General features: G+C 38.3%; 1 protein-coding gene across 2 annotated transcripts in view; it reads left to right on the top strand.

Annotated features, from left to right (window-relative positions):
- LOC124860582 (polycomb group RING finger protein 3) overlaps window positions 1-13,735 on the top strand; it is a 63,755-nt gene extending 50,020 nt beyond the window's left edge. Inside the window, exons 7-10 of one of the 2 annotated variants that reach the window (XM_047354009.1) lie at window positions 2,018-2,106; window positions 6,322-6,459; window positions 9,813-9,893; window positions 11,781-13,735. In XM_047354009.1, the coding sequence (XP_047209965.1) occupies window positions 2,018-2,106; window positions 6,322-6,459; window positions 9,813-9,893; window positions 11,781-11,828 (356 nt within the window). In that variant the 3' untranslated portion in view covers window positions 11,829-13,735. The other variant, XM_047354008.1, reaches the window with a different exon arrangement.
- The last annotated feature ends 2,651 nt before the right edge of the window (window positions 13,736-16,386 follow it).

Below are 16,386 nucleotides of genomic sequence, written 5' to 3'. Positions count from 1 at the left end.
CTACGCGCTAATTATTGATGGGGACAATTTTATATGAACAGGAAGTGAATAACAGGAAGTACTAAAATCTATTAAAAGCTAAGTCTCATACGGTTCGGTTCATACAGGAAAGGTTTTATGGCCTAATTCTGATTCTCATATCCAATCTGGATCTGAAAGGGGCAGCAGGACAAACAGAGGGCCTCTCTTTGGTCCGATCCATTCTCATCAGTCAGGGAACCGGCTGGATCTCTGCAGGCCCGTGTTCTGACACCCGGATCTAATCTCAGCTGACGACAAATCTCGGCCCAACAGCTGTTAGAAACAGCCTGAGATCACTATGAGGCGAGCAGATCGTTAGTTCTACCACAGGTCACCTGAGGAATGGATGGATGGTCCATTTAGGGATTATGACGGAACCAAATTAATACTATTAAAGGGAAAGTTTACTAAAGTAAGATACTCTTCTTAAGGTGAAGGAGTCTACACATGGAGCTGGCTATAAACAAAACAGTCTAACTGGAACTTTACAGAAAATCAAAAAATGTTCGACTGACAGAAAGCAGTCAACGCACTTGATTCTAGTAGGAAAGCTTCCTCTCTTCCACAGTAACATTTGACCAGGGACTCTAATTTAACATTTTAATATATGGTTGACCACCTATTTTAGCATATAATATTTAGTTTAAAATGTGATCCAAAATAAAATGACATTAATATATCTATACAGCATGAGCATTCAGAGTTTGACACAGTCAGTTATCAATATTTAAAGTTACATCAAATCGTTTAAAATATCAGAAATGTATTGATTTTCAAATTGGCAAAATAAGAACATTCATATAGGAACCACCTTACCACCCAATAACAATCATCCAAAGAAGAATTTAAAGAGGGCAACCACTAACAAGCTCATCCTGGTTGAGTTTTAACTATAACCTAAAAAAAACATCCCCACAATCAAGCACTGAGGTGGAAGCATCAAGCTTTGGGTACCAGATTAATGGAGATAATATGTGGTGGTTGGGTCTTGTGGCATGCCAATGAACCGTAATAGCCTGACAATGCAACCAAGGAGAGAAAAGAAGAGTCAGATTAAAGTCAGGGGCCTCTCCAGTCTTCAGATTTCAAATCCTGCCAAGCAGCAGCTTCAACACCTTAACAGTTTAGAGGGGTTTGGGACAGAGAAGTGGCCAAAATCTCCCCTGTCATGTGTAACCAACCACAGAAAATATGTCAGTGCTTGCTGTCATCCTGTCTCCCCACATTAATAAAAAAATTTTTTCCTTTTGTTTGTAAGTGAGGGAACCCAATTATTTCCCATCTGCATTTGGGCTTTTTGCATAAAAAATGATTCATGAGTTATTCAAAGGTTTTCCTGTCTTGCATGTTCACCACAGAGGGCTTTTCTGTAACACCTTCATACCTCTTCACTGATACTTCCCAAAGCCTCATGTTGCCTTAATCATATATCTGTAATCATTCGTTATATAAATAACGCAGATGTTTTTCATGTCTGTATCTTTGTTGGAGATGTGCCTTGACAGCAAGGACAACCCGTCAGATAAGTAAAATCTTACAAATGCTCCTCTGTTGGTGGTGATTTTCTGCTCCAGCAGACACAGTCTATTTAAACAGAAACCACAGACACGCCTTAGTTGTGCTGCTCAAAGCTCTTGACTTAAGGGAACAATGAGGAAAACCTGATGACAATAAAAGCAAAAACATGGCAGTGTTTAATTCCAGGTTTCCTGGAAAAGTCTGGAGTATTTAAGTATTTTCCAGCTCTAGATGTATAGCATTGAAAAACTGTTTATTTACAAATTTTATCTGATGGTTTCAAAGATCTGCCCCTCCGTCAGTCCATCCATCCAACTTTAGTGTTTTAAGAAAAAAAATAAAATAAAAAAAGACGGCAGACTATAAATTTAGGTCTGGAAAATTATGAAATTTTGGAATCCGTAGCTTATAAAATTAGGCACTTTTTGTATGTCTGCATTTTAGCTCATTAGAGTTTTCTTCTCCTTTTCTCAAACAGGTGACACAAAATCCGAAGACACAGCAAATAAGGAGCCTGGGGAGGAGAAACCAGAGGAGGACAACGACTACCATCGTAGTGACGAGCAGGTACACCATCAGTTATTCCTCTGCTTTTTTGGTACGAACAAATGGTCATATACCATAGTTTAGATTGATATAATATGAGTTTAAATTTATGGTCAAAAAAGCATGAACGCAAGTTGTTTTACGCAGCCTCCTCATAGTTTTCTGGGCTCTTTTACACTTGCTGGGTTTCATTGTCTTCGGGATGTTTGGTTTTATATATTCTGCTGTCCAACTGGAACTGGAAAGATGATGGTTTCCTTGATTTTGGCACATTTTTAACCGATCAGGCTAAATGTTGTGTTGAGTGGAGGTGTTGTTACAGGATAGACCCTCTCTGCAGCATGAAGGATCTCTCCTGCATACTGATGCACAGACGGAAATCTCTTTATATTGAAAAGCACAAATCCAGCCCTTCATCTCCGAAGAAGTACTTCCTGCCCTGTGCGTGGGAGGGGTAGCCTGCTACGATGTGGGTGAAGATCTTGCCTTTTTGCAAATTCAGCAGTAATGCAGAAATGCCCAAAGAATAGCTAATACTGCAGTCTGAATGCAGTGATGTGAAATGTCACAGATAGAGGTGGAGAGGGAGAGAGCAGGGGAATACAAAATGACATATAAAAGAGGGAGAAATTGCAGGATTGAGAGCCTAAAATGGCTGATAACAGCAACAAGGGTGATGAGGTGATCATGAAATTGCTAAATTTCATTCCCAGGATTTTGTGTTAGAGAGTAGCTTCATGCTAGGTGACTGAAAAGGTGAAGCTCGTATGAGGAGTGGGGGTTAGAAAGGAAACTACTGATTTTGGAGGATGATGAAGGGGAAGAGAGTGATGAGAGAAGATGGGGAAGGTGTTTTTCAGAGCTTTTAGATGAAAACAGAAATTACACCTACCATTAAATAACGTTTCATGCAGACTGCATATAACTGTAGAGACAGAAGGGTGTTGGACACGTTTTTACGTCGATAGTACACATTTTACAAACCACTGTTGTTCATGCATATGCTTATTACCGGTATCAACATATGCCAAGATTTTAAAATGTGACTGTTTCAAAACCACCTAAAGATCCGGGGTTCCCTGTTTTGTCTCCTCTTGGATAATGGATCTCACGGTGGTTTGTTGGAGTCCCAACACCTTAGAAATGGTAGATGCCACTGACTTTGTTTCTCATCTGTTTTGTAAGTTAGGGTCATAATGAGTTGCTCTTTGAGATCTTTTACCCTACTTCATGTTGTCAGACAGGTTCTATTTCAATTCAATTCAATTCAAAAATACTTTATTAATCCCAAAGGGAAATTAAATAAGGCATTTAATAATAATTATAATAATAATAATAATTTAAGGGTTTTCATGATTCTGGGCTAGTCAGCTTTTTATTTAATACATTTTTTTAAAACAGCTTTTTGTGTCTAGTCAGGTTTGTTATATACTCAGGTTCAGCTAGTTATAATACTAATTTACTGTAGCTGTTCAATTATTTTGTAACGGTGCAGATCACACATGGAAGTATTGGTTCAAATAACACTTGCAGCCTAATGTGTATACCTCAGAGTCACGTGAAACTTGTTAGCATTCTTGTTTGCATCAGGAGATTCATTTAGTCAATATCGTACTTTACTGCCTTTTTCACAGTTCAGGGCAGAGAAGACAGTATGATCTTGCAATTGGTTTGAAAACCATTCATCCTCCTGTGAAACAGGTCGGAGACAATCTGAGGACACTTGATGGTGGATGAGGATGAAGGAATGTGAACAAAAGCAGAAAGCAGTGAATTAGGCAGGTTCGAACATTCAAAACAGAGTTATGCATCTCTGAGCAAGTAAATATCAACAGGAAGGGTTTAGACAAAGTTAGAGCACAGCTCAGAAGAATAACAACAACAGCAGCATTTCCAGGCAGGTAGGGTGAGGAAGATGAGCCCCACTCTTCTCCTAGTTCACTCAGATGTAAGAATCAGCAGGCGAGCCGCCACGCATGACCGACTTCCAGAACACTTCCCTGCTGCCTCCTGGACGACCTTTCTGAGTGTAACCTTGGGGTTGGGTTGTTGCCAGAGAATACTAATGAAACTACTGACTCACACAAACAGAAGCACAAGAAAACCCCCACAAAGAAACCATGGTTTCTCCACATATTGCTTGAATGTGAGATCGTCTCATCAGCTTTATCAGTTTATGCAGAAAGAATTACATTGAATACATTTTAAAAATTGAACTACAATTTCTCATTCATGCCACTTGAGACCTAAGATGTCCAGAATCAAAGCTCAAACACACATTTAAAATGAATAAGTTGCGTCAGACCTCTGCAACATCAAGTAATGAGCCTGAAGCTTTTTGTGCACAACTCAAAAGGCACACACAGTATTTTCTTTGCTCGCCTCTCTCTTGCATCAGTGCATTTGTGTGTTTAGCTGCAGGAGCCCTCCTTGGTGCCACAGACCTGTTGGTAATGTACTATAATGTTATGAAAGTGCCTCCCAGGTCGCCATCGAGCTGCTGCAGAGTCTGGATCACCAGCAAGGCTTTTATTTTACATTTTTAGCTTCCCCTCACTGCTACAGCCACTGGAAGTCAGATACGTTGCAATGTTAGTGTTTGCTTATTGAAGGGGAGACTGTGCAATGAAGCACTGCCAGTGTTTATTTAAGCAGGGCCATGTCTCCTCGTGTCTCTAAAGAGAGTAATAAAAAGAGATCCACACTTGAAGAAATACGTCTCTCTCCTCCTGTTTTGTCTCTTGATATGCAAGTCCCAGTCAGGATAATGCATTCTGACTCCTGTAACCATCCACCACCAAAACCACCTGCCGTGTCACCTAAAGGAGAAAATCAAGTGCACAGGGAAATCTGGTGACATTCAGGAAGCCAATAAGTAGAGATAAAAAGCACTGCTTTAGGTAGATGTGCTGTGAAAGCAAGATAGATCTCAGTGATAAACGTCTGCCTGTAGTAGCTCTGGATCGTTGTGAGATTCTGATGGTATAACCTTGAGCAAAAAATACAACAATTTCAAAGTGTTGCAATACTAAAGCAAAATTAAATCACCTTTCAGTAGGTATTTTTAAAAAATCAATTTGTCCTAATTTTGTTCAAGGCAAAGGTTTGTATTCAAATGATACAACCACAAACTTCATTATATTTCATTTGGATGTTATGTGACAGACCAACATAATGTTGTTCATGATTGTGAAGTGAAAAAAATCATAGATGGTAAAAAATCTGAGTACCACTATTAGAGTACCGCTATTTCTAATTTAAAATAGGTATAAATGCTGCTATTCTGTGAAGGGCAGAGGGCAACCATCATCATTAGGACCAATGGACACAACAGACAGGGAGAAAACTGTGGAAAAGCTTCAAGCAGAGTTGAGTTATAAATCAATATTCCAAGCTTTGAACATCTCACAGAGTTCTGTTCGATCCATCATCTGAACAAAGTCATGACTGCAAACCGATCTAGACGGCTGTCCACCCGACAAAACAGACCAGGCAAGAAGAGCATTAATCTGAGATTCAGCCAAGAGGCCCATGATAACTCTGGAGGAGCTGCAGAGATCCACAGTCCAGTTCAGAGAATCTGTCAAACAAGACAATGATTGGTAATGCCCTGCCCAGATCTGACTGTGGCATAAGAAGAGCAATTATTGGGGAACAAAAATAGAAGTTTTGTTCACAGTTTGCCACAGAGCATGTAGGGAGTCCCAGCAAACACAAAGTTGAACTTTTGGGCCCCATAGTATTGAGGCAAACAAGTGTGTGTGACGGAAAACCTACATTTACATCACTCTAAACACACCATGCCCACAGTAAAAGAGGAGATGGCAGCATCATGCTGTGGGATGCTTCTGTTCAGTGGAAAAAACCATATACAATTTTCCTCCCATTTCACAATTACGTGCCACTTTATGCCTCATAAAATCTGAAATAAAAGCTATCTGTCTCAGCTGCAAGCTATCAGTTGGCTTTATTAGATTTAGTTTACCAACAGACATGCTAAATCTTGTAGCTGTTCTTCAAGTTATTTCAAAATGTTACCTTTAACAATAACTTTGGAGGAGCTTCTATTTGTTCAGCTGCCATGCACAGCTGACTGATACCAATATGGAAAATTGGTATCAGCATTTGGAAAATCCCTTCTAGCATCAAGAGTCTATCTACCACCTGCAGACACCTCCTAGACATAAGGGTTGCAGTGTTATTATTTTCATCCTTTTTCTGTGTGCCATCCAACAGGTCAGCATCTGCCTGGAGTGCAACAGCAGCAAGCTTCGAGGTCTGAAGCGAAAATGGATCCGCTGCTCGGCACAAGCCACCGTCCTCCACCTCAAAAAGTTCATCGCCAAAAAGCTTAACCTGACGTCGTTTAACGAGGTACAGAAAGCGACACACTCCTCCAGCCTGCACACTGTACAGGTGAATCTCAATGAATTAGTGTCATTGAAAAGTTCATTTATTTCAGTACTTCTTTAATATGAACTGAAAATGTGTATTATATAGATTCATAACACACACACAGTGATATATTTTCAAGCATTGATTTTTGTTAAATATGATGATTATGACCTCCAACTAATGAAAATCTGAAATTCAGTGAAAATTAGGACATGAATACTAATGACTAAAGGATTCACATTAAGTTATGGCTTACACAATTTCCTGTTGGCCATAATCATCAAAATTAACAGAAATATCACTTGATATATACCACTGTGTGTGTACTGAATCTATATAATAGGAGTTTGACTTTTTAAATGGAATTACTGAAACAAATGAACTTTTTTAAGATATTATAGTTGATTGAGATGCGCCTGTATTTCAGTTCAAATGTCGTCTCAAGGCACTTTACAAAACAAAATAATCTGGTTCATATACACAAACACAAAGTCAGCTCAGTGTCCGTGTGGACAAATGAGTCCATTCCAATTCCACCCTAGTTATCAAACAATGCAGCCAAGTTTATTTTATTACACTCCACCTCAACGAACGTGTGGCTTTTAACTTTGCAACAATCCCTCATTCTGAGCATGTACGTGACGACAGTGTAAAGTAAAACTCTGCATTAACAGGAAGAAACCTGCAGCTGAACGCTCGGTGTGAGGGGCCATCTGCTGCAACCAACTGGGGGTTTGACAATACAGAGCAGACACAAAAAACACATAAGCACTGATCCAGGAATACTGTCTAAAGAGATATTCGAGAGTTAATGGCAGTGGTGGTTCCCTAAGGTGACTTCATCTAGGAGAGAAACTCAGCTAATCAGATAAGCTTTGAGTCAGTTGTAAAATCTACGTAACACAGAGCACATCATTTTTCCTGAATACATTTGTTTACAGACTTCCTTCTGGATAAGGGCCACATGGCCCTGTCTTTCAGTGTTTAACCCTTTCTCTCTCCTAGATATATCAATTGACTGAGCTTCTACTGTGACTAACTCTGTGCTCTCTTTCAGACTCTAACCTTGAAAACTGGCTCAGAGTTTATCTGTTCTTTCTTTCTAGATTAAACGACTAAAGGAGCTACATCCATTAACATTTACTTTCCCTTCCCATAGAAAGTACTCCTGGATCAGTGCTTCTTTGTTCTCTTTGTGTCTCTGCTCTGTTCTCTCTAACCCCCGGTCGGTCGTGGCAGATGGCCGCTCACACTGAGCCTGGTTCTGCTGGAGGTTTCTTCCTGTTAAAAGGGAGTTTTTCCTCTCCACTGTCGCTACATGCATGCTCAGTATGAGGGATTGCTGCAAAGTCAACGCCAGTGACTGTCCACTGTCTCTACATGCTCATCCAGGAGGAGTGAATGCTGCAAGTCACTGACTGGATGCAATCTGCTGGGTTTCCTTAGATAGAAAAACGTTTTATCTAATTTGAATAATAAACTGAATCTGACTGCACTGTTCAATGGTTAGGATTAATTGGAATGTATGTACCTGACTGTTGTGATGTGCTTTGAGACGACATGTGTTGTGAATTGGCGCTATATAAATAAAACTGAATTGAATAATTATATGTTTAATCAGAATTAATTAAACGTGATTTAGAGGACATTTTTTCAATCTTTATGCTTTCACAAGATTAAAATAAATATGCAAAAAGTTTTTCTTTTTATGCTTTGACTCATGTGGACTGTTTTTGTTTGGTATAATTAGCATGAAGACAAGCTCTCATGATATCTAATCTTTATATTTATTGTCTTCACCGCCCCGTGCAAAGCAGCGGGGGGATTTTTAAATGGCTGCTCGTCACAATCGCCTACTCGTCTGTTTTTCCCATTTTTCTATGTATTTTTTTTGCTGTCACACAGATGAGTGGGCCGGCTCCATTAGATCGTCGGCATCCGTTGCGCAGCTCCAATGAGACCGCCGCTCTCTTCCTATCAGCTATTGTTGTGCCATTTACTGACTGTGAAAAGATGTTTGAAAAAATTCAGCCTTAGTTGTAAAACACAAACCTATCCATCTAAATTTGTGTGCAGGAAGTCTAAAGGTTAATAATTCAAGGAGATTAGGAATGTTCAAATTTAGATGGACACCAAGGAAGGAGAAATAGCCCTACAGGTACCAGATGATTGTTTGGGGGGGACACTGGCCCTCGCTGGAATCAAAATCAAGATTTCATTTCAATAAACAGTGAAGTTGGTCAGTGATTACACTGAAAATCATTTTCCCTTCTGTTTTTCTGTTAGATTAGGGACCAAATTAATTCATAGATGCTGCATTTCTTCATAATGTTCGCCAAAACAAAATCAACAGACGAGGAGGAGCACCTTAATGAACTATATGATTGGTGGAAAGTTTACGCACCCCTGAGTTTAGGGGGTGTTTTAATTGCATGCCTGCATTTAATTGCATGCCTAACACCATGCATGTACACACGCAGGCACAAATGGAGACTGTAGAGTTTTGTCTGTGCAAGAAGTAGAGAGCTCAGGAAAAAGATTAGAAACCACTTCTTTACAAAATTCAATTATTTCTCCTATTTAGATCTGGTAATGACGTTTCTATAATGTCACCTTTAAAGGTCTATGTTTGTGTTATACATCATGTATTTAAAAAATGACCTTAGGAAAGGCACGTCACTTAAAATATTTCAATAATATTTCAACATGTCTTGACAGTCTGAGAAGAAAAGCATTTATGCAGTGTTTTATATAAAATTCCTATGATTTTTCACAGACATGTCCAGTCACTGAATGTATATTTGTTTGCTAGGATGGGCTGTTTATTTCTGAGAAATCTACAGATTAAACTCACCACAATGTTGCCAAATGTAGCTGTTAATGTTTTTTAAGCCAGAGGTTAGCATTCTATTTGTGAATAATTACTGCAGTGATTTATGCGTTTTCTCCACATTTTGATTTAACAGCCCCTTCAGTGCAGATAAACACTCTGCATATCATTCTGCTGAGAACCAGCAGGTGGCGCTGTGACATACAACACCCCCTCCCTCTCAGTATTGATGAGCAGATGCTGCCCTGTAGAATATCAATGATTCTTCATGGTGGGACATAGATTCATCGAGCCAGCCGCGTGTTCACTATTGAACTACAGTAGCCTGGTTCCTTCTGTAAAACAGTGAGATTTGACCACAAACTTCACCATGGTTCTGCACAGACAAGACCAGCAGCATAAAACCTCACACTTCATTTACCGAGGTCATGCGGAAATATTTTATTTTATCTTTCAGGTCTAATATTTCTCAATAATTTTGCTTCCCTGCTTCTTTTTACAGCTGGACATTTTATGCAACGAGGAAATCCTGGGAAAGGACCACACTTTGAAATTTGTTGTTGTGACAAGATGGAGATTTAAGGTAACAAAATGATTGAAAAAGACGGAAACCTCTTGAGATTTTGATGCAATAAATAAGATTACAGCTGAGTTAGCATAAAAGCATGCATGACAAATTAACATGCTAATATCATCGCCGGCAGGTTCTAAAATGATTTTTCATACTTAACCCTGTCACATGTGGTTAAACTAAACCTTATTCTAATCAATGAGGTACGTTGAATTGATTTATATCTTTTCTCATTGTTAACTAATGTTTAGCCTAGTCTGTGTGGTTATTTTTTGCTTAGAAAGGTCGATTCAAGAATACAGCAATAGCTTTACATTAATTAGGACATTCAGATCTTAAAATAAAAAATAAAAAAATCTTACTTCATAGTCCAACAAGACTGTGATTTTACTGTGAAAAATGCAAATTTCAGTACATACCTGTTGCGGTTTTTCACATTTTGTTACTTTACAACCACAAACTTCAATGTATCATCGGCATTTTATGTGAAAACCCAACATAAATTACCAAATCATTCTAATGATGCATGGTTTTCTAAAAATGTCCAAATAATAAAAATAGAGTGCATTTGTATTCACCCTACTTTACTCTAGTACCCCTAAATAAAATTCAGCGCAACCCACTCCCTTCAGAAGTCACATAGTGGAGCCCAACTTTGTGTGACTTAATCACAGTTCTGAGAAGGCCTTAGAGGTTTGTTAGAGAACAAACGGCATCATGGAGACCAAAGAACGCTGCAGACAGGTCAAGGAGAAGGTTGTGGAGAGGTTTAAAGCAGGGTGAAGAGCCCAAGCTTTGAACATCTCACAGAGCTCTGCCCAATCCATCATGTGAAAAAGAGAAAAACTGGGGCAACTTAAAACATGGTTGTATACCTAAACTGATTATTATTGGAAAGCAATTATCAGAGAAAGCAGCCAAGGAGGCCAAGGTAACTCTGGAGGAGCTGCAGTGATCCACAGCTCAAGAGGGGAGAATCTGTTGATAGGACACCTTTTAGTCATGCGCTCCAAAACCTGATCTCTTTATGGAAGAATAAAAAAATGAATCTCACTATTGAAGGAAAGTCTTCAGAAGTTCAGTTTTAAAGTTTAACACTCGCTATGTTGGGGTCAAAGCAAACAGCGGTCATATGAGACCAAAATTAGACCTTTTGGTCTGCATGTGAAACATTATGTATAACGGAGAAATAACACCATGAACATACTATCCCCATGGTAGAATATGGTGTTTGTAGCATCATGCTGTGATATTTTTCTTCAGCAGGGACAGGGCATCTGTTAGATGCTGCAGAAGACTTCAGACTGGAATGGTGGTTCACCATCCAGCTGGACAATACCGCTAATCATGCATCTAGAGCTATGATGGTTTAACTCAAGCATCGTTATGTGTTAGACCTAAATCTAACTGAGAATCTGGATAAAACTTAACATTTGATGTTCTAAGATGCTCTCTATCCAGTCTGACTGATCTTGAGGTATTTTACAAAGTATCATGGACAGAAATGTCAGTCTCTAGATTTGCAAGACATGCTATCATTTCCCTTCTACTTCACAGTAATGTATCACTTCAGATCCACATTTCTTAAGTGTTGCAACATGCTGTTTCTCTTCTCTGGACAGACTAAGCTTTACATTTACAGTAAATGCTTATGCTTGCATTGTAAAAGTAAAAAGAAACCAGATTTTCAGTCAAGAAAAAAGCTTTCATATTAAAATGGGAAAGAGTTTCACCTTGAAATCCAAGCCAGTCCGCAGTGAAGTTTTTGCCTGCTGAGTCTGCACTCGGGGCAGGTGATCGAAGAGATGAGATGGTCAGATAGATGCCTCAGAAGTTGCCCTTTAGGAGCTGCACAGTTCAACAGAAAAACCTTCAAATAAATTCTGTTTTCCATTTCAGAAATCTCCGCTCCTGCTCCATTACAGACCGAAGATGGACCTGCTGTAGCTACAACAGACAAAACGTTTTGTTTTATTTGGATCTTTTTGGGCGGCTCATTTGCCGTAGACTTTGGTGAAACTTTCCTCTTTTTTTATTATTTATGCAAAGACGATCAACCAACACCAAGCAAACACCAGAAAGCAACAAAAGCCAGCAATTCGACATCTAACGAGACAAAAACTGGTACAGGACCTGCAACACCGGCGAGGTTTTACCCACTAAAACAACCTTTTTTTTTTGTCAGCTACATCCTACACATGTGAACAAAAACAGAAAATGGAAAAAAGGAGATAAAGCATATATTTATACTTTTGTACAGAATAGACATGAACCAAGACACTACTGGTGCTCTGTTTACACACAAACAAGATGTCTGGAGTCATCTGAACATGTTTTTGAGCTTCATCCTCCTCAGACGATGACTGACAGGAGAGGAAGGTCTTTTTTTTAAAATAAAAATACGATTATACATAAAAATGCATCTTTTCACAACACATAACATGTTCTGGGGGCACAGAAAGCTTATGGAAAAGTTATATAACAGGCATCAACTTTAAGCTGATTAATTTTCTCTGAATCGTTTTTTTTATTTTAATTTCATTATGTCTGATTTGGATTCCTGATGATTGTCAATTGTGAATAGGCTTTTTTTGTGTAGTAATTTATGTTTGATATGCTGATATTGTACATAAAATGTCATTACAGAGAGATTGAAGAGAGACTTTAGACTGTTAAAAAGGAAGAAAAAAAAAAAGAGTGGATCCCTGAAGTGCTATCTATATGGTGATAAAGACAGACTCGTTATTGGTATCAGAGTATATAAAAGCATCTTTATGTTGTTCTAGAAGGACACAAAACAGCTATATCACATCTGCAACCATTTATGTGTTTGTAGGGTCTCAATATGTGAATCGACTTTAAGGTGGAGGAGGCAAACTGTCCCCAGCTTCAAGCTCCTCATTTTGTTGAGAATATTTGCCCGTAAGACTTAAGAGATGTTGTCTTTTAGGCAGAAAAGTTGTTCATTTTAGTTTTTTGTCCTTACACCAAGCAGTCCTTAATATCTGTCCTTGTGTTTCTGCACCTGTTTAAGCAGCAGCAGAAACTTTCACCTTTAAGGGTTTTTAAAAAACTTGACTCAGCAGCTTCACTTGCAGTCTTAAGTTTGTCCTGGTTCAGGAGAAAAGGCATTTATCTGTGCAAGAAACACAACAGGTTGGTCGTTACTGGTCATATTTCACTGCCAGCTGGAGAAGCTGCATGGTCTTCAGGTGCATTTCTGGAGGATATTTACATTTTTGTTCTGTCACAAGTATTTTAAATGTTTTCTAGAACAGCCAGCTTTCGAGTCTTTTTGAAATAACAAAAATTCAGGTTTTAACAGGGGCTGAGATGCATTTTAATATTGAAATTCAGAATAAAATGACCACAGCCGGGGTCGTTTGGTGCTTTAAATGTGCGTTTGTAATCCTGAGGATGTTTATATCTCAACAACATGCTGTTCTTAACTGTGTGACGCAGCAAATCCACAATCCAGGACAAAGGTCTTGGATTCCTGAGCACCGTGGCAGACCTTGAGTATCATTACCTCTCAGGCTCATTTACCCTCTCCACTGAATCAGCCCCTGACATGCTCTTCTAATACATCCCCATATCTTGGAAAGTTTGTTACATTTTCCCAAAAAGATGAACTATGACATGTGTTACATAGGTGCATCTTAATAATGTAGAATATCATTGAAAAGTTCATTTATTTCAATCAATAAAAAAAAGCAAAAGTCATGTATTTTTATTACACAAACAGTGATGTATTATTTGAGGATTGTGGCTTTTAGCTAAAGAAAACCAAAAATTCTGTTCGTTAGAAAATGATAATGTTACATCAGACCAATAAAATATTTTTAATACATAAATGTCAGCCTACAGAAAGATATGTCCATGCACTGTACATTATATGCACTCAGTACTTGCGTCGAGGCTCCTTTTTAATAAATTACTTCATCAGTGTGGCATGGAGGTAATCTGCCTGTGGCTCTGCTCGGGTGTTATTGAAGCCCAGGTTGTTTTATTAGCTGCCTTCAGCTCGTTTGCATTGTTGGGTCTGATGTATCTCCTCTAACTCTTCATAGCACACCATAGATTCTCCATGATCAGGTCAGGCCAGTTTGGTACCCAATGACCATGGTACCACTGTGGCACTTTTGCCAGTATTGACAAGTGTAAAGTTTATCATCCTACCACACTTTTTCTTTCCACTGGATTTTCCATCAGTATGCTCTGAACATCCAGCTTCTTGAGCAATGAACTGTTGTGGCATATCCAACTTGTGGAGGATGCTAGTGAGTTTCTGGTTGCCGTCTGTCAAGGCAGCAGTCTACCCCATGACTGTGTAGACCATAACATGGACATAACATTTCTGTATTAAAAATCTTTTTTTTAGTTTTCTTAACCACATTTTCTGAATAAATTGAACTTGTGGTTTTTATTGGCTATAAGCCATTATTATCACAGTACGTGAAATAAATACATGAAATGCATCACTGTTTGAAATGACTATACGTGAGCTTCACTTTTTGAATGACATGCATGTTATCGTTTCAATGATTTTCCTACTTACTGAGATGCACTGTGTCCGTCAACCGATTTTGACAAAAGCGGCTGAAACATTTGCACCATTAAGTTCACGTTTTACTGAAATGTTGAATCTTAAACCCCTCAAAGCCCGTCTGCTCATTGTTTTTGGTTTCTGTAAAGCCATTTTATTTAGAGGTGCATCAATTTACAGTTTTCTCTGAGGCCTGACCTGTCAATCGCAACTTTCTGTTCGAGGACTATAAAACATACAGCTGATGAGCTATCAGTTTAACCTCGGTTGGAAGTCAACAATGAAGACCTTCGAATTCAACAAAAAAGGCAGAACTACAAGTTCATCCCCATTTGTGCACATTTTTCTGACACTTTTTGCTTTCACTCAACTTTCCAATAACGTAGAGGTGTGCATCTCAATAAATTAGAATAATATTGAAAAGTTAATATATTTCAGTAACTCAATTAACTAAGTGAAACAATATCAATGAATTTCACAAACTGACGTTTTTAAGCCTTTATTTCTGTTAATTATGATGTTTTTCTGCTTACAGTAGTCTGAAAAACCAGTTTCTTTACCAGTAATGTTTTAAGATATACATTTCTAAACTTTATTGGATTTTTACTTAACTCAGAATAGTGTATCGGAGAACATTCTGCTTGTTGGTCCGTTTATGGACTGCAAATAGTTTGAGAAAACAGAAAAAAGAAGTTCCTAAAGTAAATATCCTGCCAATCAATCACAAATCTTAGCCAAACGATATAAAATTACACAATTTGACTAATGTATTGGTGCAAAACTAATTGCATCACTTAAGAACAATTTCAGACTTAAAGATTAAATAATTAGCAGAAAATGTACAAAAATGTTTAAGCAATGATTCGGATTTTAATGTTTTTTTATTTTCCTTCTTAAACTTGTGCCTCAAATCTGATTAAATGAAAAAAGCAACAAGCTTAATACTTCTGCCTTGCCTTGTGGGTAATTCTGTTATTACATTAGATTTTATTTGTTATTTAAAACACTTTGAACACTGTGATTAGACTCAGAGGAACAAATTATATTGGAATAAGGGAAAAAATGGTGTAGATGCGGTTTTTAAAATGGTTTATAAACCAACAACAATGAGCATACAGGATTATTTTCTTTCTTTTTTATGAACACTTACATGCATTCTGCATATTCTGTACTTTTAAAAGCAATATCCAGGTTTTTTCCTTCCCTGTGCTTTTCCCAACTTTGTCAGACTGAGGTTTTATAATGCAGCAGCCAGATTTACACATCCAGGTTCTTAAACTGCTGTATACCTTTCATCTAACAGGTCGCCTCTGGCTTTAAATATTAGCTTTGTTTATCCCAACTCCTCGAGTTGTCACCAACAGGGTTTCTGCTAAACTCTGGCCATCTTCTTTACCATATATTAGCTCTGTCTTCAGGCGAGGAAGCTGTAAAACACCCGACATGGTGCTGCTGTGATTATGACTAGAAAACAGGGAAATTCTTAGAAATCCTGGAAATGAAATGGACCACAAACGCCTCGTGCTCTTGCCCATTTATCCCGTTTTTCTGCGGTGGTTGAGGAACATCCTTTGTTGCATCTGAAATGTTTGAGTATTTTACTTCTTTATAGACAAAACGGATTGTTTTTGTTTTGTTTGGGGGCACTGGAATAAGACAGCTTTAGGTTATTCTGTAGATTGAGAAATAATTTTGAACAGATGAAAGTCTGAGTGTGAACAAATAACATGTTTTTTTTTTTTTTTTTCAATCCTGCTGGAAAGGTGGAGTTTTCTCTCAAAGTGATGGTCAGACTTCATCTCTGGTGCTTTCTATGGTGCTAACATTCCCTCATTTCCAAGTTTTTCTGGACAGATTCAGTCCGAGACTAAGGCTCTGTGAAAAATGTCATGTTTTTTTGTTTTTTTTGTTTAAATTTATTTAACACTTCTGCTTCACTTCTCTGGTGTCGATTCTTGT

This window comes from Girardinichthys multiradiatus, chromosome 23 (assembly GCF_021462225.1).
Source record: "Girardinichthys multiradiatus isolate DD_20200921_A chromosome 23, DD_fGirMul_XY1, whole genome shotgun sequence".
NCBI classification, from domain to species: domain Eukaryota; kingdom Metazoa; phylum Chordata; class Actinopteri; order Cyprinodontiformes; family Goodeidae; genus Girardinichthys; species Girardinichthys multiradiatus.
The sequence above is the reverse complement of the archived record's forward strand: the minus strand, read 5'-3'. Positions and strand labels throughout refer to the sequence as shown.